General features: G+C 39.0%; 2 protein-coding genes across 4 annotated transcripts in view; both read right to left on the bottom strand.

Annotated features, from left to right (window-relative positions):
* Positions 1 to 14,403, bottom strand: part of vps13a (vacuolar protein sorting 13 homolog A) — a 31,571-nt gene extending 17,168 nt beyond the window's left edge. For 2 of the 3 annotated variants that reach the window (XM_017413811.3, XM_017413812.3), the window contains exons 1-36: positions 14,235 to 14,334; positions 13,508 to 13,551; positions 13,369 to 13,411; positions 13,190 to 13,285; positions 12,729 to 12,830; positions 12,110 to 12,219; positions 11,879 to 11,938; positions 11,742 to 11,801; positions 11,357 to 11,437; positions 10,990 to 11,047; positions 10,514 to 10,641; positions 10,250 to 10,356; positions 9,953 to 10,124; positions 8,467 to 8,529; positions 8,053 to 8,185; positions 7,822 to 7,916; positions 7,558 to 7,700; positions 7,100 to 7,301; positions 6,898 to 7,012; positions 5,990 to 6,126; positions 5,729 to 5,861; positions 5,321 to 5,438; positions 5,023 to 5,167; positions 4,747 to 4,858; positions 4,080 to 4,255; positions 3,299 to 3,455; positions 3,100 to 3,179; positions 2,939 to 2,998; positions 2,594 to 2,792; positions 2,317 to 2,433; positions 1,772 to 1,875; positions 1,374 to 1,541; positions 926 to 1,233; positions 668 to 815; positions 340 to 511; positions 3 to 127 (exon numbers count right to left, since the gene is read on the bottom strand). In XM_017413811.3, coding sequence (XP_017269300.1) covers positions 3 to 127; positions 340 to 511; positions 668 to 815; positions 926 to 1,233; positions 1,374 to 1,541; positions 1,772 to 1,875; positions 2,317 to 2,433; positions 2,594 to 2,792; positions 2,939 to 2,998; positions 3,100 to 3,179; positions 3,299 to 3,455; positions 4,080 to 4,255; positions 4,747 to 4,858; positions 5,023 to 5,167; positions 5,321 to 5,438; positions 5,729 to 5,861; positions 5,990 to 6,126; positions 6,898 to 7,012; positions 7,100 to 7,301; positions 7,558 to 7,700; positions 7,822 to 7,916; positions 8,053 to 8,185; positions 8,467 to 8,529; positions 9,953 to 10,124; positions 10,250 to 10,356; positions 10,514 to 10,641; positions 10,990 to 11,047; positions 11,357 to 11,437; positions 11,742 to 11,801; positions 11,879 to 11,938; positions 12,110 to 12,219; positions 12,729 to 12,830; positions 13,190 to 13,285; positions 13,369 to 13,411; positions 13,508 to 13,551; positions 14,235 to 14,334 — 4,371 coding nt within the window. Of the gene's footprint in view, positions 1 to 2; positions 128 to 339; positions 512 to 667; positions 816 to 925; positions 1,234 to 1,373; positions 1,542 to 1,771; positions 1,876 to 2,316; positions 2,434 to 2,593; positions 2,793 to 2,938; positions 2,999 to 3,099; positions 3,180 to 3,298; positions 3,456 to 4,079; positions 4,256 to 4,746; positions 4,859 to 5,022; positions 5,168 to 5,320; positions 5,439 to 5,728; positions 5,862 to 5,989; positions 6,127 to 6,897; positions 7,013 to 7,099; positions 7,302 to 7,557; positions 7,701 to 7,821; positions 7,917 to 8,052; positions 8,186 to 8,466; positions 8,530 to 9,952; positions 10,125 to 10,249; positions 10,357 to 10,513; positions 10,642 to 10,989; positions 11,048 to 11,356; positions 11,438 to 11,741; positions 11,802 to 11,878; positions 11,939 to 12,109; positions 12,220 to 12,728; positions 12,831 to 13,189; positions 13,286 to 13,368; positions 13,412 to 13,507; positions 13,552 to 14,234 lie in introns of all 3 variants that reach the window. The other variant, XM_017413810.3, reaches the window with a different exon arrangement.
* Positions 14,404 to 16,103: 1,700 nt separating this feature from the next.
* On the bottom strand, positions 16,104 to 17,310 carry LOC108234498 (C2 calcium-dependent domain-containing protein 4C). The gene has a single exon (XM_017413715.2). It carries the CDS (start codon positions 17,286 to 17,288, stop codon positions 16,104 to 16,106), a length of 1,185 nt encoding a protein of 394 aa, XP_017269204.1. The 5' UTR covers positions 17,289 to 17,310.
* Positions 17,311 to 24,514: the final 7,204 nt, after the last annotated feature.

Raw genomic sequence — 24,514 nt, 5'->3', positions numbered from 1 at the left:
ACCACATGCTCGTTAGGGCTGTAAAGGACCAGCGTCATGGAGTCAAACTTGAAGTCCAGCTTGAGTGTCGTCTTTAACTTGCTGTGTTTCTGGGTCTCCACCACAGCAGCTATCACCACGGTGTTACCTGCATCAGTGTCATCATCGCTCAGCTTTAAATTGTTGGGTTTTTGGTTAAAATGCAGCAAGATATTCACCCTTTAAGATTTTATAAGCCATTTATGGGTTTTTGTGATCTTTATCTGTCCAACCCTACACTAAATTAAATTGTTTTTATTCTGTGGATAAAAAACTATTTATTTTAGTGATTTCTAAAAATGTGTTATCACATCTACTTACTGCTAGCAGGTCCTGAGGCTCCTGAGTCCTGGGACTCTTTGTTGGATGCACAGTCAGAGGAGCGATCAGGGACGGGCAGAGTAGCTGGAGGCTGAACAGCATCAGATTTCTCTGAGAGGTTCTCGCTCAGAGTCCTCAGAACAACGATCATGTCGTCCTGGCAGAGGATCAACTGTCAGGAGCAAAAACAGAACGTATATCAGGCGTTAAAAACCACCAACCAGATAAGGATTAATAACAAACTGCTGCTTACTGATAAAACAATGACAGAGCAAGTAAGCCTGTTATTGTTTGATACATTTGTTTTTCGTCGTACGTTACTACTTACACTCAGTGGCTTCAGGTGAGCAGTGATCTCTATGTCAGGGATGCTGTGGTACCAGTTGGATGACAGATTTCTCTGAATGTCCAAGTCCAAGCTTACTGGCTTCAAAACTTGCATCTCACCCTGAAAACCCTCATTTATGTAAGTGGTCCTGAAAGCAACAACATCACAACAGTCATAAGAAATACAAAAAATAAGCCAGTTTTAAAAAAAAATCCCATTCATGTAAACTGTGATTTTTGCTGACAGTACGTCTCTGACCTGTACATCTTGAGGTCAGTCAGCTTCACAGTCATTTTATCCACAACAGGCGGGATTTTAGATTCACTTTTAAAGGGCTGCTTGGTGAAACAATTCTTGACAGACAGCAGACCGAGATCAGCTACGATGACGTTTGACGAAGAGGACGACTGAGGGAGGAAGATAATCGGGGCATTGAAGTGGACGTTAAGAGCGATTCGAGAGCTCCGCTCAGCCAGTTCCTTTACACCCGAGGCTGCCTTTTCTGCAGCTTGGACTGTCACCTCAGCCAGGGCCTCTTTAGCCTCCTGGAAATTATTAATAAACGCCTGGGAGGAAAAAAAAAATAATTAAAAGACTAAATAAATCAACAGGAACCTCAACTGAAACACTAATATTATTTTAGCATTACTTTAATCATCAATAATGTAAAAATTCTTTGATAATTTTAAAAATATTAGATTCTTACCAGTATGGAGGAGACAAACTTGTTGAGGAAGATGACCTGAATGCATCCCACTGTCAGCGAGACACAGGTGTCAACTTTAGACATGTCTAGGTACGCATCTCCCTCTGTTGCACCGGTATAGTTTATCATCCGGAAGGAAAATACTTCCTTGTCGGCAATAGAGACAGCCTGAGAAAAGAGTCAGATTTAATGAAACACACTTCAAATAAACAGCAGCAGATGAGCTAAATCTGCATCATCTGTAAGCTGTAACTGGTGCCCAGACTGGTACCAAGTAGTCAGAACAGATCAATAACACAAAGAAGCAAAAGTAAAAAAGAAACATACTTTATATATTGCCACAGACTGTAATGATTATTGACATAAAGTAACTAATACAGGTAATTTAGCGTTTCTACCTTCTTATAAATGGCATCTTTGTTGCAGTCTAGGATCACAATGTTCTTCAGGTTGGCTTGGACCTCCATCTCCTTCTTCCTCATCAGGACCTCAGAAACTAGACCTGGAGGTTGAGAGGGTCACACAATGAGAACACTTTCTGTACAAAGCAACCCTTTAAGTTTAAAAATGTCCGGGTCAGAAAGGGCCCTGGTACTGTCTAACCATCCTCTTGAAAAGTTCTGGCTGTGATTTCTGGGCTGCATCTACTTTTCTAAATCAATAATATTTTGGTCATTTTTCTGTTATTCTATCAGTGCATAAAGCGTGAAGCCCATTTTCAAGAAAACTAGATGAGAAAGTGGAAAAAAAAAATTTAAAGAGCAAATAAGTCACAGTAAGATTTTTCCCCACTTATTTGAGTAATTTCCCACACTGTGCACTAAACTGTGGAAAGATGCATGCACAGATAAAAACAAGGAAGTTCTGCAGGGACCACAGCCAATAAAGAACTTGAAGTGGCAACAGATGTGTTGTAAAAAGTGTGATATCATTCCTTTCATACCTTCAATGCTGATCTCAGAGACTCTGGCTTTCTGTCCTCGGATGAAGACTTTCAAGCAGCGCAGATCGGCTCTGATATGAAGATTCACCACGTCTGCATACTTTGACCTTTTTGAAGCTGCCAAATGAAGGAGAGAGAAGATAAAAGAGACGTTTCAGACAAAGAAGTAATCAGACCTCTGAAGAAAAATATTCAACATGCATTATTACTTTAAATGCACAAAATCAACTCGGTGCAGCATCAAAACATTGGTTTAACAGCATTTGACGATAGTTACGTTTTTTCTTAGAGACAGTAGCTTCCTCCTTTTTTTCTTCCTCCCTCTCTGCATCTGCCTCCTCCTCCTCTGGGATGGTGGGGAGCTCCTCAACCCCACATTCCTTCTTGGCAGATGGAGGAAGGAGGTTATTGAGAAAGTTCATGGTGTTAAGGAGAGCCTCCGTGTGGAGATGAACATCCAGGGACGAAAAGGTCACCTGATGAGAAAAATGTAAACAAACCGAGTGACAAAATAATAAAACAGAGGATGCAAAAATAAACATTCTGTAAATCATAACTGAAAAATAAAACACAAAGAAACATTTTAAATTGTAACATTAATTATAAAAGCTACTTTTCTCACCTTGATGAGCTGCTCTGTGTTGTTATGTTGTGATTTGAACTCAGGACCATTCTTATCAGCCTAGAAAGTAAAACCAGTCCAAAATGTAAAAACTATTCTGAAAATATTAACCTAAAATTAATGATAGACAGATTTATATGAATGCAAGGGAGCAGAGGTACTTTAATATACTCCAAGGTAAGCAGATCAACTTCTGAGTTATCTAAAGTGGTGATCAGCTGAACTTGCTTATCCTCAGAATCTACAAAGGAAGGAAACAAATAAATGATGACAAATAAAACCTGAAGCCAGGACACAGGTTAGTTTTACAATGTTTCTGATACCAAATGGTGCCAGAAAGCCCTGCTGGTATCTACTGACCCATGTATTCAGGACACTTCAGGCAAATCTCTCGCAGGTAGATGTTGGACAGCACGTTAAAGGTGCACAACTTCAGCTCAGTGCCGAGGCCCTCGATATCCAGGTGGAGCACGGTGACCTCTTGACCTCCAGACACACGACACAACTGAGCAGACAACTGAAAGGAAAGGATGAAAAATATGTTCATGTAAAGAAAATTAGGGACAAAATACAAGGAAATACGAGCCTAAAACTAACCCAACTAAAACTAGCTGTCGATGTGCGGCTTAGCACCTTACAGTTCCTTTACAGCAAACCAGGTACAAACAATACAGATGAGGGGAAACGACACGTTTTAGAAGTTTGTATAAGCTATGTTCAGAAAAACGCAAGTCCAAAATGAAATTAAAAACATAGTTTACACAGGAAACTTATTTCTCTATTGGTTTTAATATACAATTTCCTGGAAGATAACAAAGACTTAAAATTCTTTCATCTTAAAGCCTGAATGATGTTTGTTATTGAAAATACTATAAAATACATTGAGTTTGAAAAGAAAAAACAAACAAACAAACAATATTACAAGTCAGACAGAAATAACTGGATGAGCAGATGAGCGGGTCTACCACACAGATTGATATGTAGGAGCTTGATTTAATGAAATAAGAAAGATTTAAGTCTCTACTTATGCATTTGCATTTGACTAATACTGCCTAAACAGAAATATCATCATTTAACTTCCAAGTAGGTGAAGATACATGTAGCCACTGTGTATGACAAGTGTAACAGGATGTTTATTTACCTCACTGATCTCAAACCTCATGCTGAAGTCAATCATGTTCTTCTGAGGATCTTCTTTGACGAGGCTCTTCTTTTTGTGTAAATCTGCGTAGCGCAGAGGCATGGGATTGTCTGGGAAGAACGGCTTATCTCCGATGGGAGAACTGGGAGCGTCGTAGAACAAATCTTCCTCTGATCCTGTGATGTTTATAAAACAAACAAAAAAAAAAGCCACAGTTGGGTTTTTATCCAGCTGTCTGTCACTTTATAGATATGTTTTATCTTTATAATATGCATCAGGCACAAAACGTGCTACACAGTGCCACCAACAGATGGCAGTACAGGCTCCTTTACACATGGTTGTAACTAACTCAGTTGTGTTTATTAAAAGAGGAACTCTGAGTAAAACACACAAACAAGGTTATTATAATATAAAAAAATAAGAGCACTTCAGCAATTTGTAACAAAAATTAAGTACCAGCTTACTGTATCTATTCGTATGAAGTATTTGCAAAACTGAGACAGTTCTTTTTAAATGTCATTTTTTTCATCAACCTTTTTAAATGCAAATCTTCAAAGTTCTGGAAAATTGAGCTACTGAAAACAATAATAATAAAAAACAGCAGCAATGCAAATCAAGAGGTGCAGAGTTTAAAACTTGTATTTCTGTGTGTACAGCTGTGTCTCACCCAGTGAGGAGATGCTGATGGTCTCACATGAATCAAAAATGAGAGAGGAGCGATGGTCGGCCAAGTTCAGAGGTTTTCTGGGAGTGAGCTTTGGGGTGAACGACTGCCTCGACTGAGGAGATAAAACAATCAACTTTTAAAATGATACAGTGAAGTCAGACTTTAATAAACTCTTGAATACGCTGCAGAAATCCTTTTAAGTCTATAGGTGTGTTTACTCTAAATAGGTTTATAATTTTCACTAACTGTACGAGGAGCCATCTTGGCTGTTTTTACCTTTGTATTTGAAGATGAAGCAGCGTTGCGTGCAGCAGGTCTGCTCTCAGGCAGCGGGATGCTGTCTACCAGCTCCAGAACGCTCCGAAGTTTATTATCAGAAATTCGAAGAGAGAGCAGAGGAAGTTCTCCAAACATCTTATACCTACAACACAATATCCATTTTGCTTTATAAAAAAACAACTAACTTTATTTCTTATTTTTCGTTACTTGTATTTTTACTGACTTTTTCCCCCCAATAGAGATCAATTCTTTGACTGTAAATTCAATATACACACAAAAAGAACGGCACACGTACTTTGGCATGCGGGAGTCTGTAACAACCATCGCCCTGCTGCAAACCACTTTCAGATCCACGGGCTCCAGGATGTGAAGTGGAGACCTTTTCTGTTTGCGGGCTTGTTTCCAGTCACCATCTATGAACAAAGACAGTTTTGACATTTCTACTTGCTTCACACAGAGACACAAAAAGAGGCCATTTGAGCAATAATGCTTATTTGTGAATAAATTTATCCTACAACAACAAACATCACTCAGGGTTTCAGATAAAATAATTTTAAGTCCTTGTTATCTTCTAGGAAGTCATATATTAAAACCAATAGAGAAATAGGAGCTGAGTGTGTGTGTTTTGAGCTTGCGTATTTCTGAACGTAGCTTATACAAACTTCTAAAACGTGTCCTTTCTCCTCATCAGTATAGTTTGTACCTGGTTTGCTGTAAAGGAACTGTAAGCTGCTGAGCTGCACATCGAAGCAGTCGTATGCTCTGGACATGATGTCTTCGATGTTGCTGGAACCCGCTGACAGCTGCGGCAGATTTTTCTTGCTCTGACTGGACATCTGACAAGAAGCAGAAGCAGAAAGGTTCAAAATGTGTTTTTACGTGCAATGACATAAAAACAAACAGTTTTCAGGTAAAGAGTTTTGGTTTTTCCAAATTAAAATATTTGCTTTTAACACTTTCTGACCTTGAAATGACCGAGATCCAACAGCAAGATGTTCTGAGTCCCGTTGTAAAAACCGGTTTGCGGGATGATGACGTATGAGGCCATCAGGTTCAGCTTCAGGTCGAGAACCTTCTGTGTTTCGATCACATACATTAAACCTGACAAAACAGAAGGAGTTTATTATTTATAGCTTTATCAACTTTCAATATTAGGGAAAATAAAACATCTGAATGAATGTATGAATGTATGAAGTTTTATTGTAACTATCACAAGTAAAACAAAACTGCAAAGCCTCTACCCAGGTATTTGTATGGGAGTTTTTTTGGTGCTCAAGAAAGCATAACAACAAGTACATTAATGTAAAAAAAAGATTAAAAAAGACAAAAATAATTGATTAAATAAGAATAGAATAGTATACAGAATATTGCACATGACTAATACAGACTTTTATGAACTTGTGAGGTGTGTGTGTGTGTGTGTAGAACAGTGTGGCTGTGATAAGTGTGTCAGTGCATGTGTGTTTTCAAATTTGTGATGGCTTGAGAAAAGAAATAGGTCCTGATGGGACCTGTAGCATCTGCATTCAACTACTTCAAGGTACCCGAATGAAAGATTTCCTGTCATCTTTTTTCCTAAACTCTTAAATCAAGTAAAATCTAACAGCTAAATACAGTTTTCTGAAGGAAAAAAAACCTAAAGTGTTATAAAAAACTGCCAGGAAACAGTTTCACAAGGACAGACAGGAACAGCCCAATCTGATAAGCATTCGAGACATTCTCGATGCATGTAAACACTGTGCAAAACTAAACGAGCAAATGAAATCAAGGAATGTAAACATGCTTTCATCAGAGAGTTCAGACCAGGCTTGAGATCAGTCCTGATAGTGGAGGTCTGTAGTGTGCATGTTTGTGCCTAAATGAACAGCTTACCGGTGGATGTGCGGTCTCTGAACTGCTCCAGTTTCATCAGGGTCGCGTTGGTGAGCTCATCAAGCTGCAGGTCGTCAGGCAGCCTGAAGAACGTTGCCATGCTGTTCACTGTTATCTACACAGAACAAACACATTTTATCAGTACCTTCCTTGATATTATTATTCAAGCATACACACAGACACACTGCCGGGCATCACTCACTGCATCATAGATGATTTCCAGCGGTTGTGATTCAACATGAAGCCGCTGGTCTGAACTGGCATCCAGCGGGTTGGTTTCAAACAGGATGCAGAGCAGCGGGGTTCCTGCTCCTGTGGCTGCCTTCCTCGATGAAAGGAGGGTTGGTGTGGGCCTGTCCGTGGCCAAGCCGGTGACTTCAAACAAACTAAGCTCCGCTGTGATTCTGAGAGAGCGAGAAACTGGATATCAGTGCCAGGATGCTCAGGAGGCAATTTGCTGGAAGTACTAAAAGCAATAAAGTTGTGGTTCTATTATTTCACATAATATCTGACTATGAAGTCAGGCGTATCTTGCTTTAACAGCGCTTTTTAGAAACATCTGAACCACATTCATGTTTTCAAACAAACCACATCTGCAGCAGAAAACATCCAACACTAAAAAAGACAAAAGCTGTCTAAAAACAAGGAGCAGTGACAGACTTGATGGCTTGAGCTCCTGGCCTCTGCGTCAGCGTTGACTTGAGCTCCCCCACAGTCAGCCTGATGATCTCATTTATGTCCTTCTTGTCTTTGATGGACACTGTCAGCCTTTCCATGTGGAAATTAACTTTCATGTCTTCAAACTGAAAACAAAAAGACAAAGCTGCTTATGTTTTGTCCAAAAATAACCCTGTTTCAGAATGGTGAGCCAAACAGGAGCTTATTATTAGTTAAAAGGAGGTCCGTGAAAGAGAAGTGACTCACATTTTTTGGCAGGTTGGGATTAGCAGCAGTTTCACTGTATCCAATGGCAGTGCAGAGTTTGGCTTTCTCGGCGGGGGTTAAGAGCTCGTCAAAACCTGAGATACAGAGATGTTGGAAGAGGAAACATAATATGAGCATAAAACACTGATAAAATAAAATCTGCAGCTGAACCTTAAGTTTACTCTTTGGTGTATTTCTGCTCAGTTCTACAGTTCAGCTTCAGTATCTTACTTCCAGGCTTGGTCTCCTTTGCAGGTGCCTCAGCTTCTCCTCCCCAGTTCCACATCCAGCTTAACCATCCCTGAGTCTCCTCTTCCTCCATCTTCAGCCCTGGACGATAAATTCGCAGCCCGGCCTTGCTTGCCTGAGATGAAATGAAATATTAACTGTTGCAATCTTGGAAAAATAAAAAAAAGAGCAACCAAAACCCAAACCAGATAAACTCTGTCATACTTGTAAATGTACAATATATACATGATACATTGATGTGCAGAGTAGGAACCAAATTAAAAACAACTACTTTATTTTTACACATATATAGATTTTAGAAACATCTCAGCTAAATGAGATTGTATGTCAATAATTATGGTTTGATAAAATCCATGTGCAGATGTCAGACAGGTCTCCCAAAAACAGAAAGCTTACCTCCACTTCAGCCTGTTGTCTAGCCAGTGTGATGTTAAAAATATCTAAGGTCTTCTCAGTCTCCTAAAAATAAGCACAAAATAACTTGAGAGAATTTAACAAAAAATGACTTATTATAAGAGCAAGGCAATAATTTGCTTAAAATCAAGAAAATGTGAAGCAGAAGAGAGATATAGGAAGAAATCTAATTAAAACTTACACTATCTTTGCATACCTCCTTTGAAATGTAATCAGTTTTTAAACAAGTAGTTGACAATACAACTGAGCAGGGTTGGTAAGAGGGGATGGGTGAAGAGCCCATGTGAGCAGGGGCCTCGTAGGTGGACTCATTGTTCTCCCACAAAAGACACTAAGCTTTTATTCAAACCTTCATGTCCCTCGGATGAAGGACACGAGGTCTGAAACGCTTAGTGTTCTAAGCTTCTCAGGATTCATGTAGGGTTCCCCCAGAATTCCTTTTCTTTGACTGCTCAGAGCCAAACAATAGCCCAAATAGTGCAAAGAGGTCTCTATTTCAGTGCCAAAGGCATCACACAAACCATTGTCATTGAGTCCCATCACCATTTTATGGCAGCAGGTTATGCCCAGTTAGAACTTCAACCAGTGTACTCAGTTTTCCTTGTCAGGGTAATGAGAGCTTTCACAAACCTGGGGTTTGGACCTTTCATCAGTTCCCGTACCCGTCTACAAACCTTCAGCTCCCTCCAGCGGACTGAGTGTTGACATCTAATCCAGGCTGAAGAGTAGAACTACAACAGACTCTGGCCCTTCAAAGTGTACCTGGCTACCAGCTTTTGCAAGGTAGTCAGCTCTTTTATTACCATTAATACCAGTATGTACCGGTACCCATTTAACAGTAACACTGTTATCTCTTCCCAGTTGATTGACTGCTTGGGCACACTTCCAAACCAGCAATGATGTGAAGTATGGCCCATGGAGAGCTCTAATAGCAACTCTGCTATCTGTTAGTATAACAATTTCCCTCTGTGTACATTAATGGTCTTTGAGAGACGCCACACACTGGTGGATTGCATATATCTCAGCTTGAGATACAATTACAAAACCACCCAGTAGGTAACTGTAACTGGAGGATTGGTGATGGCAAAGGCTTCTGCCTCTGCTGTTGCTGGGTCAACCAGAAGTACCCAGTGTGAGGGTGGCCCCTTAATTGCACCCCATTGGGGCTGGGGTCTCCACAATGAGGACACCGACATGTTGTTGGGGTCCTCTGATGGAGTAAAGGTCATGAGGGGATGTAATCTAAAGACTTGGAGGGTCTCTCCCTTTAAGACTAGAAGAAGAAGAAGAAAAGGCAGAGGAAAAAGCCTTCCACTTCTTCCTCTGGTTGGCTGCTAGGGAGGATGAGTTGGCGAATAAATCCCCTAAAGGCTCGGCAGCTAACAAACTGAGCAGGAAAAAACCTTTCACGCCCATCCATTCTGCAAAAATTTCCATATGACTGTTTTGATTTTCAGCCGAGCCCCACCTGTAGTTGCTTGAGAAGGTCCTCGCTGGGCTTCTTGCTGGTGATCTTCATCTTGTAGAAGTCTTTGTAACACTTTGCCCTCTGCCGGTGCCGGTGAATAAAATTCCACGACCACATGTGGAGGCGTGGCTTCACGTCCACCTCCAGGATGCCTGTGATTACGTACTTCCACCTGAAATTCAGGAACATAGGAGCACAAAGTCAGCTGCTCGAACTGTAAAACAAAGAGCGAAACACTCAGTGGAAACAAAACGTTAAATGATGATGTGGTCATGTGGCTCTCAAGAGTTTTCTGACCATATGGGAGCGTTTTTGTGAATGTGGACCTCAGGTCTGTACTTTCTGTACGGCAGGTTTCGTGACATCATATCCACCGAGCCCAGCAGTTCCAAGATGCTAATATACTAGAGACAGGAAGTCAGTAATTACAAAGCAGAACAAAGTGCTGCAGAGCAGTTATCATCTCACTGCTGAGCTCTTGTTTTTGTCTTTGTCTCTAACACAAAGCACTCGTTTTGGACTTTGAGACAGATGTTTATGGACGACCACACACACACTAACCTGAGGCTTGTTGAGCTCAATAGCCACCTCACTCAGATTGACTGTCAAGTCCACTTTAGGAGAAGAAAAATCCACATCTGACCTGGGATTCATCCGCAGTTTAGCATCCGCTGATATGGGACGAAAAACTGTGGACCAGCAACAGGAAAGTGATTGAACTTTTAGCAGAAGCTGGAGATTACAATAATTTTCATTTATCACAGTTTATTGATCTGATCTGGACACAAATAATCTTTTTTTTTCAGTAAGATTACAAATTCAAATCATGTACATTGGTGCCTATGAGTAAAAATCAAAGCAGAAGCTACTGAGATGTGCTGTTAAAGTGTGTTGATGGTGATTCAAGCTGTCAGATTTTTAAAAGGCATGCAGTGGCTGTGTAATGATGATGAATCATCTGTTTGAAGCGAACTTTTTTTTCTTCCCATGTGATGTGTGTTTCGCTTTAGAGTAATTGATGACAGTGAGACACTTGCCGAAGTTGTGGCTGGTAGAATGAGAATTGTGAATTTCCACGCTGCTCTGAAGACAGTGCTATACCCCCAAAAAAAGGACAATAAGAGAACATTTGTTCACATTTTGCATATTGTACTTAAGAAATTATAATCTCTTCATTAACATTTTAATGAAAATACCTATCAGGTCTTTTTGACAGTACAGTTTAAAAAACAAAAGTGTTTCATTTCTTTCTATGTTTCCAAACTTGTGCTTCATGTGCATACAGTTCTGACACAACCTGAGTACTGTGTAAACATGGAACATATTGCCAGACCCAATTTAAAATCAGAGCACTCAATGCAGACAGGAAGGAGATAATGGACAACACACGGTTTAATGACTCACCAAGGCCTCTTCGGCATTGTGAATGGAGAAGAGTGTCGAATCGACATTCCAGTAGGCAAACAAGTTGTCCAGTCGAACCAGCTATAGAAAAAAATCACAGAAGCAATTTGGGTGATGAAGATGCTTACTATGTACAAGCCTGGACCAGAGCCCAACATCAGGATGAAATAAAAGAAGTTCCTAGAACTAATACTGACATAAATGTTTCATAGAACTGATCTAACTGGTTTCATTCATAAAAAAGGGGTTCAGAAAGTTAGCAAAATTATACAAAAAGCATCTCATACTCGAAAGAAATAAAAAAATAAATTATCAAAAATTTAAAAAACAGTAAAATACTGAATAGGGGCAGGTGGCAAACAAACATTGTTAGTATTTTTTTTACCTTAAAGAAAAGCCTGGAATTTTCATCCAAGAGACTGGGCTTCCAGTTCTTATCGGCTGTCTGCAATATAATATAATTTAATACAATACAGTACAATATACACATATTCTGACAAAGTACATTTAAAAACATTTTACCTGGAGGCTGAGGTTTTGAAGTGAAACACCAAATGACAAAGGGCAGTTTGGATTGGTAACCTGTAAAAAAAACAAAAGAGAGAAATAATAAATAAACTAACTAGAACTATATTTTTTTCTTTATGATTTATAGTATCAATAAAATGTAAATATGCAACAAACAAGTGCATTGCAAAGAAAACAGTATGTGAATTTGAGTTTGCAATATGACAACTTAGCTCAGATACTCACATCATCTTCATAGCGCACGTGGATGTTTGAGATCTTGACTTGCAGGTTTTTGATAACCTGAGTCACAAGCTTCTCTACAAAGGTGTCCTGCTTCTCCAGCTTAGGGTTTTCTGTCAAACATGAACCAATATGACCATGAAACCTAAACTGATTCTCAGGTTTTGTTTTTCTATAAAGCCTATAAGAAGTGCAGGAGTTCATGCACGTCACATTAAAATAACTATCAGTGTGTGGGAGGGAAGCATTTGCATGCTACTGTTAATGCTGATGTTAAAACATCATTCAGTCCTGTCTGTAAAAAAAATTACATTTTTTAATTATTCAAGACTAATAGCAAAAAACAATTTCCTAGCCTAATTTAAAACATGTAAATAACAGCACAGTCCAATAACCAGCTACAAAAAGTTAAATTAAACCAAAAAATAAACAGAATATCATGGAAATGAATGCTATGAATGAGAACCCAAATGCTGAAACACTTTATCTTATCTTACACTTACACTCAAAATGTCTCTGAAACCTGCTGAAAACTTATTGACACAAAAAATATTGACAGAACTCACACACACACATACACATACACATGCACACAGTCTAAAAATGGAAGCTGAACTCTGACCTTGCTCTGCGGCCTTCAGCTTCGTCTCCTCTATCCGCTGGAGCTCCCTCTGACGAGCCTCCTGTAGCTGCCTCTCCTCCTTTTCTGCATCGTACTTTATACCTGGAGGAAACACACCACAAAAATCTTATCTTCTGAAAACAAAAGGATAAACAGTGTGTGTCCTAAATGTTCATTGTAAAATTAGTTTCAGAGGAAGTGAGAGACTCTCTTTTTACTACACAGCCCAGGACTATAAATCAAACTAAACCTAATAGTTACTATTTCAAATACTTTTGAATTAATTTTATTCTAGAAAACAAGAAGTTAAATACCAGCTGTTCTAAGACATATTGTTGACAGGCAGGTGAGGATTTGTTAACAAACCTGTGTGCCTATGGAAACAGTGTACCATTTACAGTGAGGACCAAAGCTAAACCATATTGTACGTGTCTTTTAAAGAACATAAATGGTGATCTTACTTGCTGTGGGGACAATAAGCAGATAGACACCGTCTAGGGTGGCCTCCACTGACTGGGTGTAGAGATTCTTCCAAGGAATCTTCAGCTCCAGGCGTCCTGTTAACAAAAACAGACAGTAAGAACGCCTGCATTGAAACCTAAAGGTCCCAAACCGGGTCGAATGTGGCCATCAATATTACCTATATGGCCAGCTTTGACTTTAAAGGGAATATCGAGCTGACTCTGTAAGACAGAAACAGAGACATCAATATATAACACAAAACTGTCACCAGAGCCAGAATGTAATGTTGGTCGCTCGCACATTTAGCTGTAACTTACCAAGGCATTTTCCTTTATCTCAAGGTTTTTAAGAACAGCGTCACCTGCAATGACAACATCGTGTTACATTCAGAAAGACTTGGTTTTGTCTTAAGGTGGGTCCATATCAACCATTGGTCTTTTAATCTTGAGGATTACCTTAATGCAACAAACTGAGCTGTGATGCATCACTATTTATTACACACATATGACACTTTTATAAATACACAACCTATGGGAACAGACTCCCTTTGGATCATTAAGTTATTTGATGTGGTACTGTAAATGCAGCCAGCAGACACAAAGATAACAGAGTAGTTTGGACATGTAAAGAAACGTCTTTTCCAATCCTCTCAGTCGCCCAACAGGTCTGGAGGACTGCAGACTTCTTGGTAGAGGTGTGAGCTCTGAAGGGACTCGAAAAGAACCAGAAGCGACTCATAACCTGTCTCTGTGGAAGGGCGGGACTCTGAACTGCTCGCTTCCCAGAAACTTCCAAGGATTAACTAAATATGCAGAATTTATTACTCAACATGGGACTGCCGCAGGGGGGTTTACTTTCTACAAATTAACATTTTACTGTCATGTTGCACTCGTGCTGTATTACCAGACTGCATTTCAAGAAAGACAAACTGAAACTGACAGCTGGAAGAGCCGCTTTGCTGCTCACGCGACTGCTTGCTAACGTTTTATTAGCATTTAGCTCGGCAGCTTAGAGCTAACGAAAGGCAAACACAAGTTCACCTACCTCCCCATATTCCGAGCTTCAGCTGCGAGCTATCAAGGTTGACAACGTAATCCCCCAAAAAACGATTCAGGACGTCCACCACCACACTTTCGAAAACCATTTTGGCGTTTGTTTCAACTGTGTGTCACCATGTTTACGTCTTGTGGACTCTTTCAAGCAGCCTCGAAACAGCGTTGTGAAGGGCGGTGCTTACGTCATGACGTAACTCACCGCTGCTCATTCTTTTTATGGCAGGCCGTTGTAATATATAATCCAACCACACACACACCTGTCTCTCTAATCCTTTTTTTTTTAAAAATCTCCAGCATTTTTCTTGCCTGTCAGAGTTTAAATAAAAAAATAAAATTAACATTTGCACTAATTGAAAAGATTTCAATGGCTTCACTGATTTCAATGGGGGGGGTACAACAAAGTTTCAGATGAAAAGTTTAAGCAGTCGTTTTAAAATATTCTTTTAAAGATATTCCAAAATTTATGAAAAGCAGACATCCAGAAGTACTTTCTTATTAACCACAATAAACATTTTAGACATCACCAATTTCATTTTTCTGAAAACAAATGATATCAGCACCCCCTGGTGGCATGCGTGTCCAAATACATAATTATAGAAATAATGCAGGGAAAAAAACAACAAAAAAATTAATGAAGGGCATAATAAAGGCAAAGAGATCTCAGATCATTCTCATACATCATCCCACCAATAAATAATAAATTAAAAAATTCTGTAAATTCTGTAATTTATTTTATTTTTCTTCAGTGATGTGAGGTTGTGAGCAGGAGAAGCAGGGTTATGAGTGCAATTTTATTGTCTGTTCAAAATTTGCATCATTATTTGTCCTTTAAACAACATGTATTGCAAGGGTGTATTTCACTGCATATATTCAGTATCTGCAGGTTTGTGTACTTTTGGATATCTGGAGCTGAAAGCAGATGGATAAAAAAAGGTAATAGCTATTTGTAGTGAGAAGGATTGAGTTTGAGATATCTAAATATTGATTATAAATAGAACAAACTCCATTTTGAAGAACTGAAGTCATCATTTTGACCATAGAGAATTAAAACATGAACTTTTACTTCGAAGCGCTTGTCTATTATATGATAAATCAGCTTGCCACACTGCTTGGGGGCTGTAACTTCCGATGAATCGACCAGGAGGGATTGGACTACAACCTGGATGAAGTAATAAGTAGACTGATCTATGCTTCCCTTTTAAGGTAAAATGAATAACATTTGTTTCCCGGAAATTGACTTTATTGTAGCAATGACTCAAAAACACAAATGTTTCCTTTATTTTTTTTTATTAAAAATGCTCTAAAACATACAAATAACATGAAAATGTCTGCATGTGACATTTTGCTGCACACCAAACTGTTTTTCCAGTTTTATTTTCATCTCTTACCTTGATATTTAAAGATTAGTTCCTGTTTCATTGAAAGCAGAACTTTACACAATTTATTCTGTAAAAAAATCACAATCTGTTTTAGTCTGTGGTTTCTTATTTGTAGATCAATGAAAAGAAATATCCACAACCTCCGTTTTTAAAATACCTTTGATCATTAAAATAAATGTAACAAATCTTGATCTTATATTAGCTAACATAACTCCTAACAATTTTTTTGCAAAACTTCTGAAAAATTGTATTCAGAAAAAAAACCCGCTACAAACTACAAGTTAGAATTGAAAACAGTAACAAACAGCATCTTAATTATCCTTTTTTTAGTTTTACAGAAGCAATGACTTCAATATGCACAATATTTTTACATGTTTCTATATATAGCACGTTGAATAATAAAAGAGTACAATAAAGCAACAAGACAAGGATGGTCAAATAAACAAAAACCTTTGCATCCATGATAATATAACTAATACTCATGTGTGTTTCTTAATGGGAAGCAACTGAGTCAGAGGTTTACTAATAGTTCCAATCACTGTTCCCCTCCTCAGCGCTCCAGCTGCAGGTTTATCCACCACCTTCAACCTGAGCTGCAGCTCCAGCAGATCCTGGGCCCTCAGCTCTGTGAAGAAGAAATCTTGATTGAACACGGGGCAGCGGCAGTTTCTGATGGTGGCGCTCTCCTGCTGCTGCAGCTTCCCCGGGGTCAGACACAGACTCACAGTGCAGTTCAATGTGTGCCGGTCGGCTTCATCACTCAGCCCCTCCACGCACACCACGCGCACTCTGACTGTGCAGAGAGTGCTGCCGGAGAACGCCGTTTGCTCAGCCGAGAGTCGAACTCTGCCACGTCCCTGCAAGGGGAGGACATGTTCTCGCTGAAGTCTCTCCTGGCACTGCAGGATGTCCAACGGGAGGAGGGTGGGTTGGGATAGGTTGAGTGAGTTTCTCTCTGTGGCTAGAGGGCTGCAGGGAGAGGCTGTTAAACTCAAGCTGTTGATTAACGAAGGACAGGATTTGGTTTCTTTAAGACGTCCACTTCTTGTTGGGCTACAGTTGGATGGTTTGGAGCTGTAGGATGGAGAAGAGTCCCCTGAGGAAGGGGTTGCACCTTCTGCGTTGCCTGTTTCTGACAGGCTTTTGCATGAGAACAGTGGGAGAAACCCAGAAAAAGTTTTCTTGGGTGGGTTTGTCTCCTTTTCTTGCCTTGATGCCATAGAAGGGATGCTTCTCTCAAACATGTACACGGGAGCTTTCGAGTGGAACAAAGACTCCTTCCTTCGAGTGTTGGGGCTCTCATAAATCCCAGCCAGGCCATAAACCTCTGCAGAGAACGGCAGAGGTTTCTTTGTAGCCTTCCACGGCTCGGAGGGGTCATCTTTCTTTGGTTTCACATTCTTCATCTTTCCCTGTGTAGCTTTTGCAGATGTGCTGCTCTTTGGTATGGGGTTTTGAGCTTCTGGCCATGGACTTCTCTTGCAAAGCCGTGGAGGCAGGCAGAATTCTGGGATGTTGTCCGGTGTGATGATGTTGCTGTGCAGATTCGGAGGGAGGCTGGTCTTAGGCAGGATGAAGACATCTTCTTCACTGTTCCCCATGTAGCGATTCAGCTCCTGAGGGATGCTCTCCATGCTCTGCCTGATCTTCCCGAGGACCCACATTCTTATTCTCCGACAAGTGTGATTGTCGTCTCTACACACAAATCCAAACTCACTTTGTGACAAATTCAAAGCACATGGTTCAGGCAAAATCAAACACACCTTTGTATATACTGTAAGTTTTTAAAAATATATATAGTTTCCTCACCTGTGATGTTGTGATGTGGCCTTTCCTGAGGAGATGTCTGCATGACGAATGTGCCGGTGACAGATTTTAAAGGTTAGTGCATGTTAGAACGTCACTGGCCTACCTCCCCCGCCTGCATCAGAAAATACACACGCGTACGCAAGAATACACTTCACCTCCACTGAGTATTGAGCATCTCGGTGTCCTTTAGAAACTGGGTGGGTGGCTCATCAGATCAGGTGCACTCATGTGCATTTAGCTGTGATGTCAGCTTTCCAGGGTGAGGCTTTTTGTTTCCCCCATGTGTGCTTTTTGCTGGTTTTATGTAAAATAACTGAGTCACAGTGTCTTAAATACAACGCTACAAGCATCACCTAAATATCCATGTTTGCATCAGTTGTGTTCTTGATATATACATGTTTAGATAATATCTCAATTTCTATGTCTGAACAGAGAAGATGTGCGAGTCCTGCATTAAATGTATGAATAGCTAATTTTTTTCAGTAAAAGTCAGATTGAAACAGAAAACTGAGGTGTATATTGTCTCACAGTGACAGAGATGTCATGTGTTTTGGAGAGAGCTGACCTCTCGTTCAAAGAGATGAAGGATTTAGGTCTCCAGACAACACCCGCTGCCTCAAAGAGCCTCTAACCTTTAAACAGCTGGTGATCAGACACACCACTGACCTGAAATTTTAGATGTAACTTTTATTTTGACAATTTGTTTTGTTAAATATCACAATATTTGTTCAAAGTCCTACTCTAGATCACGTCTTTGGACTGTGCATGCCCGCTGAGGAAATATATTCATAAAAACACTTTGATTTCTTTCATTTGGTCAGTTTGTCAAACTGGATTTCACTTTTTTACAGTGAGCTTTCTCATCCACAAGAGGGCACAAGTGGATCAGATTAACAATTCTTACAGATTCCGGTTCGCCTTTGGTAGAATTTTAGTGATATTTAAAAATATGTTTGGAAAAACATAAATTGAGGAAAATTAATACGAGAGATATGAAAAATCTACAGTTTGGTAAAAATTATATTTTAATTAGTCCACTGGAAAAAAAAACCCACAGGCATATAGTATATATAGATTTGTGTTGTCTATCGCTTTCTTTTTCAATTAGAAGAATAAGATAAAATAATTTATATGAGCCTAAACACAGATGTGTGAATATGTGTGGGAAGACAAAGGATGAAAATGATGAACACATTTAATCTGCGACATCAGAGCTCCCAGGAGTCAGAGGGCTTTTTGTGGCACCGAAGCTCAACTTTATTACACCAATAAAAACTTAAAGTGCTCTTTCTAATGGATAGATAAGTGATTAGGAGTCAGAGGAGGACCTTGTCTTTTAATTGCTGTCACAGCAGCAATTAACACTAACAAGAAAACAGTACGCTGTAACCAAGTGTTCAGTTCTTCATTTTTAAAATGATCATTCTTTTGGTTTAGTTCATTTAGTTGGTAGGATGTTATGTTAACTAATCTTTGACTTCTTCCTAAGTTGAACTGTGAAGCGTTAGATCAACTGGATAAATATCAGCTGACGTAGAGAAAATGTACAAGTGCTTTCACCAGAGTTACACAATACATTTTCCTTTTTTAAAAAAAAAAAAAAATCATATAGAAGAGGATGCACATTTCTGATATCTGAAAGCTTTCATTTTAATGCATTGCATTTAAATACAAATTCATAATCTAAGCCTTGTTCACTTAGAGTATGTGTACAAGAACCCTTTGACTCACAGATGTTGGCTCATTGGCAGCTGCAGGAACGTAGCTGCTTGTTAGCTGAGAGTTAAGTCAGTAACATACACACACATAGATAGAGGTAGATTGATTTATATATGTATATAGATATATATAAAGATAAAAGCTACTTTGAAGTCACTCAGTGTTTGTGTACATTGTGACTAATGTGGCTCTTCCCTATGGAGGCTGTAACTCCATCCTGTGAATATAACCACCTGCCTGAGGCTAAAAGTGAACTTCTGACCTTGTTTCATCACAAAACACTTCCTTAAAGTTCAAACTTGTCAGTGATTAAAAAAAAAAAACAAAACAAAACACTGAATTCCATCACTCAGTGTAGTTTTATATTCATTCGATTTGCTGCCGATGTAAAACTCGGATCTTTTGTAACGTGCATCTGTCCTCGCTGCAGTCATTAAAATGGATGTGCACCGTTTCAAAATATATATCTGAAAGAAAAAAAAAAAACTAAATTCAGTCACATAAAATGTAACCCTTGTGAGTTAGAGATGTACTAAAACAGTTTTTATTTGGTTAAGATTTTCTGCAGTTTGATTAATCGCTTATTGACTTTTACAGAGGAATAACAGGACACTTTAGGAGAAAGCTTCAAAAATCATCAAGATGTGTTTATGTGATAGAACAGGGAGGCTCTGCAGTGTGAGCTGAAAGGACCGCTAAGTTCTGTGTACCAAGTATCAGAAATATTAAGAGATGCCTCCAGAGAGTATAAACGCTGCTAAATTTTCACTATATTATTTCATTATATTTACAATATAAACAGATGTAATTGTATTAATCAGAATTCTGTTATAATAATAAGTTCACATTTTGAATGAAGAGACGAATGCATTCCTTTATGTTGGGTAAAAGGTAAATAAAACAATGATTTTGTCAGGTTTCAGATTTACCCAAGCGAGCAGTTCGGCCACAGACAGATGCAGAAACCAGCAGGTAACGGGAAGTGAATTTATTTACAGTGCCAAGGAATATTTACAGAGGGGAACCGGAGCCAGGACCTGAGGAGCGGAGAATGAGGCGAGTATGGGATCGGTGAAGAGAGGAACAGCAGGTATGGCACAGGTAATATTCCGTGTGATAGTTCAGTAAGAACAGGTATGAGTCCAGAATACAGAAGAGATGACGAGATTGATCCTTGCCCAGCGATGGTCCGGTGTAGGTTCCAGAGAGCGAGGTCCAGGTGAGGTGAGTATTTCCCAAGTGCAGGTAAGGTGATGATTCTGAAGACGACTGACCAGTCTTGGAATCCAGGAGGCAGTAGTTGCAGGAACAGGTAGGTTCAGTTGAGCAGGTGAGTACTTAATTAGGCGGCAGGCAGTAGAAGGCAGACCAGACTGGTTCCAGATGGATGGGTAATCCTGAACACAGGTTTGCAGATACAAAAACAGACTAAGATCACAACAGGGAGTACACAAAAAACACAGCTAAGTCTCTCACAGGCTCTGCACTTTAACGAATGGTAAACAATGCTCCAGCGCTGATCAGGTCCTCACTGCAGCCTTAAATACTCCTCTACTTCCCATCAGCCTGATCAGTCACAGGTGTGAGAGGAGTGGTGCTGAGGCGTCCGTCACCAGCTCAGGAGATGCCCACCAGGAAGCGCTCACACACACAAACCACCAATCACCACAGATTTTATTTTATGTCATTTCAAACTTGCAATTCGGTTGTTGCATGAAAAATGTTTTAAAAATATGCAGAGTATACTGTAAATTTTGATAAAAATTTATGCTACTTTCAGGTTTTTATTAGTCAGATTCTAGCCGTTACATCGAAGGCATATTTTCCTGATGAGCATGATTATTTTTTTTAAAGCTGCTGTGGATTCCTGTAAGCTTGTCATATTATCATAATCCAAGGCAATATAAAGCTACTCATTGCAAACAAAGGAAACAAACATAAAAGAGGTTATCCTGAACTATATTAAATGGTGCAGTTTGAAAGAATTTACTCCAGTAGTTTTCCAGAAACAATGATATATAATTCTAAAATGCAGGTACGCACTCAATGTAAATAGATAACTTTTTTCTGCACATTTTACTCAACAAATGTAAGTGTAAATACTTATCGATATTTTTTTCTCTTCAGTCACTTTGGCTGCTTCTGTAGATAAACAAACACATGTTAACTAATTTTACTTAATATATTTTAATTAAACTCTTTGTTTTAAAGATGCTCCTGTTTTGGCTTTGTGTGCTGAGATTTAAAATATCAACAGCAAACTCAGGAGGAAGAGTGCTGATGGGACATTTTTATGTCAAAACTTCAGTTTCTCTCTCATCTATATTACCGAAGGTTCAGATGAGCTCCTTTTCTCTGACGGAGCACCTAACCTCTGATGAAACTGCTGGAGTCGGTTTCTGGACGCTCAACTTTCTATCACAGAACTTCTGGGAGAAGTCAGAGAGGGGAAACAGTGGGAAGGAGGCCAGAGCAGTTGGAACTGCTGACCTGTTTTTGATTGATAACAAAGTGTAATAATGGCTAATTAGGTGTAATAATTCAGGCCAATAAAGATGGGTGGCAGATTAAAGATGAGGTGTGCTGCGTCAGGGGACCTTACTCCGAGGACAGAGCGGAGACAATGCATTCAGCCACGAGGACGGATGTGTTTTGACCCCAGATCAGTGAATCACTGGGTAATTATTGAGGAGGAGGAGGAGGAGGAGGAGGAGGAGGAGGAAGGGAGAGGCACTAAATGAGAAAGAACTGGATGGAGGAAGGAAACTGGAAACTTTTATAGAGGTGAAAGAGGTTGAAGCATAACAGAGTCTTGAGTCCAGTCAGTGGAAATCTCGATCGCTCTTCGTGTCTCCAGGCTTGATGCCAGAATCCTAATTTCCCTGAGATGATCTTTTTATCGGCTGATGCTGACTCCATGTGGCACGTGCCAGATGACATTTCATCCTGCTAATAAAGAACACGGTCATGAATCTGATCCGGATGAAGTCATATGCTGCCCGCCTGCTTTCAGTGAATCACTTGTTAGAAGTATAACGTATTGTAGCCGTAATACACAGGCTTCAAGGGAAGAAAGCAATATGTAAAAAGTATGTCTGCCAGATAAACAAACGACTAATAACAGACACTTTCTCTCATTTTATAAACCTGTCAGCAAAACCTGCAACCTTCTGTGGGTGCAGCTTGAAATGTTCTTTTTATCTTTAAAAAGAGATGTAAAATAGGATCAAATCTAATATATGTCGTACGCATGCAAGTTATAAAGTTTTCTTGGGTATTTCTTGTTGTGAGCTAAAAAGAGACTTTTTAATTGTTGCAGGAAGAGTACAAATTAACGCAAACACTTGGTAATATCTGCCCATTTCTGTGGGGTTTTTACATTTAGCACTAAAGGAAACTAAAATATTTGTGAGCTGCGAAAAAAGGATTTCAACTATAGAATTATTTTCTCACGTAATTATCTGCAAATACATATTTTTTTGTTTTTGTGTATGTTCCATTTGAATACATAAATAAATGACTTCAGTAACATCTCTAAATTGTTGTTTTGATATACAGTATGCACTCTTCATCTACTTATTAAAGATAAACAAACAAAGTCTTCATGCATTTAAGATCACGGCTGCATTTGATACAAATACGTCTGCGTGCGCGTAAGACATTAATTCATGCTTCTGCAAAATAGAATCAATAATCCATAACCTTTTCCTTTAATCAGAGGAGAACTTTCTCCTCAAAATGAGAGCAGTTTGGTGTATTTTATACCTCTGCAAATATAGTCTTTGTGCTGCATTTGGTGATTCTTTTGTGGGGAAAGATGTTCTGGTTCTGACATTAGTTTTATTTTTTCTGCTTAAAGCTTAAGTAGACATGAGCTCATAAGGGCAGGAAATGTGTTTATACAAAAAAAGAACAAGATCTACAAATAAAGAGTTAAAGATAGTTAAAGATAAACACACTGCCTTGACAATGCTTTGAGCTTTGGGTTCGTTTTGATGCTTTTAGGTGCAGATTTCTTTAAACTGGGGTCAGAGGTCATCATATATCCTATGTTTTATTCTGCTTTTTCTCTCATGTGACAAAAGGAGCTGGCTGGAGAAGTTTTCCTGTTTAAGTTTTTCTCAGCCGTCACTCTTTTTAAAGTCTGCAAATTACAAAACTCATTTAAATGTGTCTTAATCTTCAATATTTTAGTCTCTGTGTTAAAACTGTTCAAGCTAATAATGTGGTTTTATGGCCGGTATTTGTGAGGATCTGTCGAGCTGTGACACTTCAGTGAATCTTTGCACGACTATCTGATAACTATCTGATAAAGAAATGTTATTTTTAATTGGACGCCCCAAATATATTGAATAAAATTCTGTCTGGAACAAAGAATAATATTTAAGGTTTGTGTGTGTGTGTGTGTGTGTGTAGGTGTGTGGGTGTGTGTGTGTAGGTGTGTGTCTGTGATGAGCGTCTCTTGATGATCATTAAGAAAAGCGCGTGTAGAATTTGCCCCCCCTGGCCTCTACGAAGGGGTGGATAATTACCTCTAATGTAACATCATCTATGCATGAAAGTAACGATACGTTTCAGAGGGCGGACAGTGAAACACCTCTGACATCAATGTTTAATTCATTCACAATCCTCCTGTGATTCATTTAAAACCCTAATTTTACATGATAAACTCTTTTCTTCAGGAGTTTATTCATATTAAATTTCAAGAACACTATTAGTAATGATAAAATTGCTGTATATATATATATATATATATATAGTTTGCAAAAGAATTGACCACAGCTTTTTAGCTTTCGGTAATTCAAGCATAAAGTTAGAACAAAGAAAGTCAACTTTTCCACAAAAGCTATCTAAACCTTCTGTTTAAGGTGAAAAATTAAACCTTTGTCCATTTTTTAAAGTTGCTTTTAAACAATCAGCTTCCAATTAGTGTCATAAGGGTGATGCAAACAAAGAAAAGGTTCCAGCAATTCACAGGTATTGTTCTCACCTGTTTAAAAGTTACCACTGTATCTGTTGGAAAACTGGATTCAATTTTTCTAGGTTCTCAGACTTATTCCTTCAAAGTGTTTTCTATAAAGCAGCTGAACTGCAAAATGTTGTTGTTTTATAAACACAAATGATTTTTTTAAATTTTTACATTTGGAGTGCACTGAAAGCCGCTTCCTTCATAAATATAATCTACATTTATAACCCAAAGAAATTTAAAATCTACCGGAAGGAAAAGCCTTGCAGCTCTCCTTAGAGTTGTTTTGACTACAAAATTAAACTCATACAGAAAGATCTTTTTTTTTTTTAAATAAAAGCAAAAACACAACCATTAATACGGTTTTTCATACCAAGCATGCTTGCTACAAAAATA

Source organism: Kryptolebias marmoratus, linkage group LG1, assembly GCF_001649575.2.
Source record: "Kryptolebias marmoratus isolate JLee-2015 linkage group LG1, ASM164957v2, whole genome shotgun sequence".
Classification (NCBI taxonomy): domain Eukaryota; kingdom Metazoa; phylum Chordata; class Actinopteri; order Cyprinodontiformes; family Rivulidae; genus Kryptolebias; species Kryptolebias marmoratus.
Note: the sequence above shows the minus strand (reverse complement) of the source record. Positions and strands in the feature narration are given on the sequence as shown.

Bases quoted from the DNA above. Each gene is read 5' to 3' on its own strand.
- LOC108234498 (XM_017413715.2), bottom strand. From the start codon at position 17,288: ATGTGGGTCCTCGGGAAGATCAGGCAGAGCATGGAGAGCATCCCTCAG.